The 1,553-nt window shown below is 32.3% G+C and overlaps 1 protein-coding gene across 1 annotated transcript in view; it reads left to right on the top strand.

The window, feature by feature from the left end:
• The window catches only part of LOC102833226 (disintegrin and metalloproteinase domain-containing protein 18-like), a gene marked incomplete at its 5' end in the record, with an annotated part of 250,534 nt that overhangs the window by 99,722 nt on the left and 149,259 nt on the right, over positions 1–1,553 (top strand). Inside the window, one exon of the mRNA XM_006859992.1 lies at positions 1,452–1,550. Coding sequence (XP_006860054.1) covers positions 1,452–1,550 — 99 coding nt within the window. The remainder of the gene's footprint in view (positions 1–1,451; positions 1,551–1,553) is intronic.

Below are 1,553 nucleotides of genomic sequence, written 5' to 3'. Positions count from 1 at the left end.
CAATTCATCTTGATTGCATATTTTATCAATTTCAGATTGAAGAAGTTGATAGAATTCTTCTATTTCATCCTCACTGTCTTTAGTGGTTGGTGCATAAATTTGAATAATAGTGGTATTAACTAATCTTCCCTGTAGGCCCATGGATATTATTCTATCAGACAGCGTTGTACTTCATGACTGATCTGGATATGTTCTTTTTGACAGTGAGCACAACAACATTCCTCTTCAACTTGTCATTCCTGGCATAGTAAACCGTGTGGTTGTCAGATTCAAAATGGCCAATACCAGTCTATTTCAGCTCACTAATGCCTAAGATTTTGATGTTTATGTGTTTCCTTTCATTTTTGACAATTTCTAATTTTCCTTGATTCATACTTCATACAGTCTGTGTTCTGATTATTAGTGGATGTTTACAGCTATTTGTCTTCCTTTTGAGTTGTGCCCTATCAGCAAATGAAGATCCCTCAAGCTTTACTCCCATGTGCTTTACTCTATTCGCATCATCACAGTCAAATCTACTTTGAGGAGGCAGCTCTCCAACAGTTGACACTATATCTGACACGATATTTGTAAGGTTTTCAGTGATTAAATATTCCGAAGTAGTTCGTCACTCTTTCTTTCTAGTCTGTCTTCATCTGGAAGCTCATCTGAAACCTGTCCACCATGTGTGACCCTGCTGGTATTTAAAATACCAGTGCATAGCTTCCAGAATCACAGTAACTCACAAGCCACCACAGTACTCCAAACTGACAGACGAGTGCTTGTGTGACCTGAGGGTATAGTATTTCATTTTAATTCTCTAGTAACTCATGGGCTAGTTACTTCATGGTTTTAGTTATATCATTAAATAATTACCTAATTAAAGCATTACATAACTGCCAATGAGCATTACAGCCCAGCCAAGTTGGCATGTTTGTTAGGTGGACACAATTATATCCATGAAATTAACCTAATAACTCAAATCCAAGAGTTATTATTTAGAGTAAAATTGGGTAGCTAAAGAAATATGTTTATCAAACTTGCTCTTTTGAAACATCATTTCAATAATGAATTTTTATATCCATGAATTGAATTGATATATAATTTAAAGATGATATGTCCAAGTGCTTGATAATAAGGAAAACTTCTTGTTATATTAAATTTAGAAAGGATACTGAAAATTTACATTATATATATTTATACTTAATAAAGAGGGTTCAAAATGCTTCCTTACTTTTCAGAAGTTAAATGTCTTTATTGTATAATACTGTATTAATTCATTATCATCTTTTATTATTAAATAAAAAGCATATTAAGTTCAAGTGGTGTTGAAATAGATGCAGAAGTAAAAAAAACATACAGTGTGATTTCAATTAACATTAGAGATACTATTTTTTTCTTTTGAAAATAAATAAAATTGTATTTGACTGAAAATTCTTATAGCTTACTTAATTTGTTATATTTGCTTTTAGACTTGTACATTTCCAAAATGCTGTGATCCTAAAACTTGCACTCTGATTGGATTTTCAGAATGTGGCACTGGGACATGCTGTGACAAAAAAAGTTGTTTGGTA

This window comes from Chrysochloris asiatica, unplaced genomic scaffold (genome assembly GCF_000296735.1).
Source record: "Chrysochloris asiatica unplaced genomic scaffold, ChrAsi1.0 scaffold00035, whole genome shotgun sequence".
Lineage (NCBI taxonomy): Eukaryota > Metazoa > Chordata > Mammalia > Afrosoricida > Chrysochloridae > Chrysochloris > Chrysochloris asiatica.
This window is presented reverse-complemented; position numbering and strand designations above follow the sequence as displayed.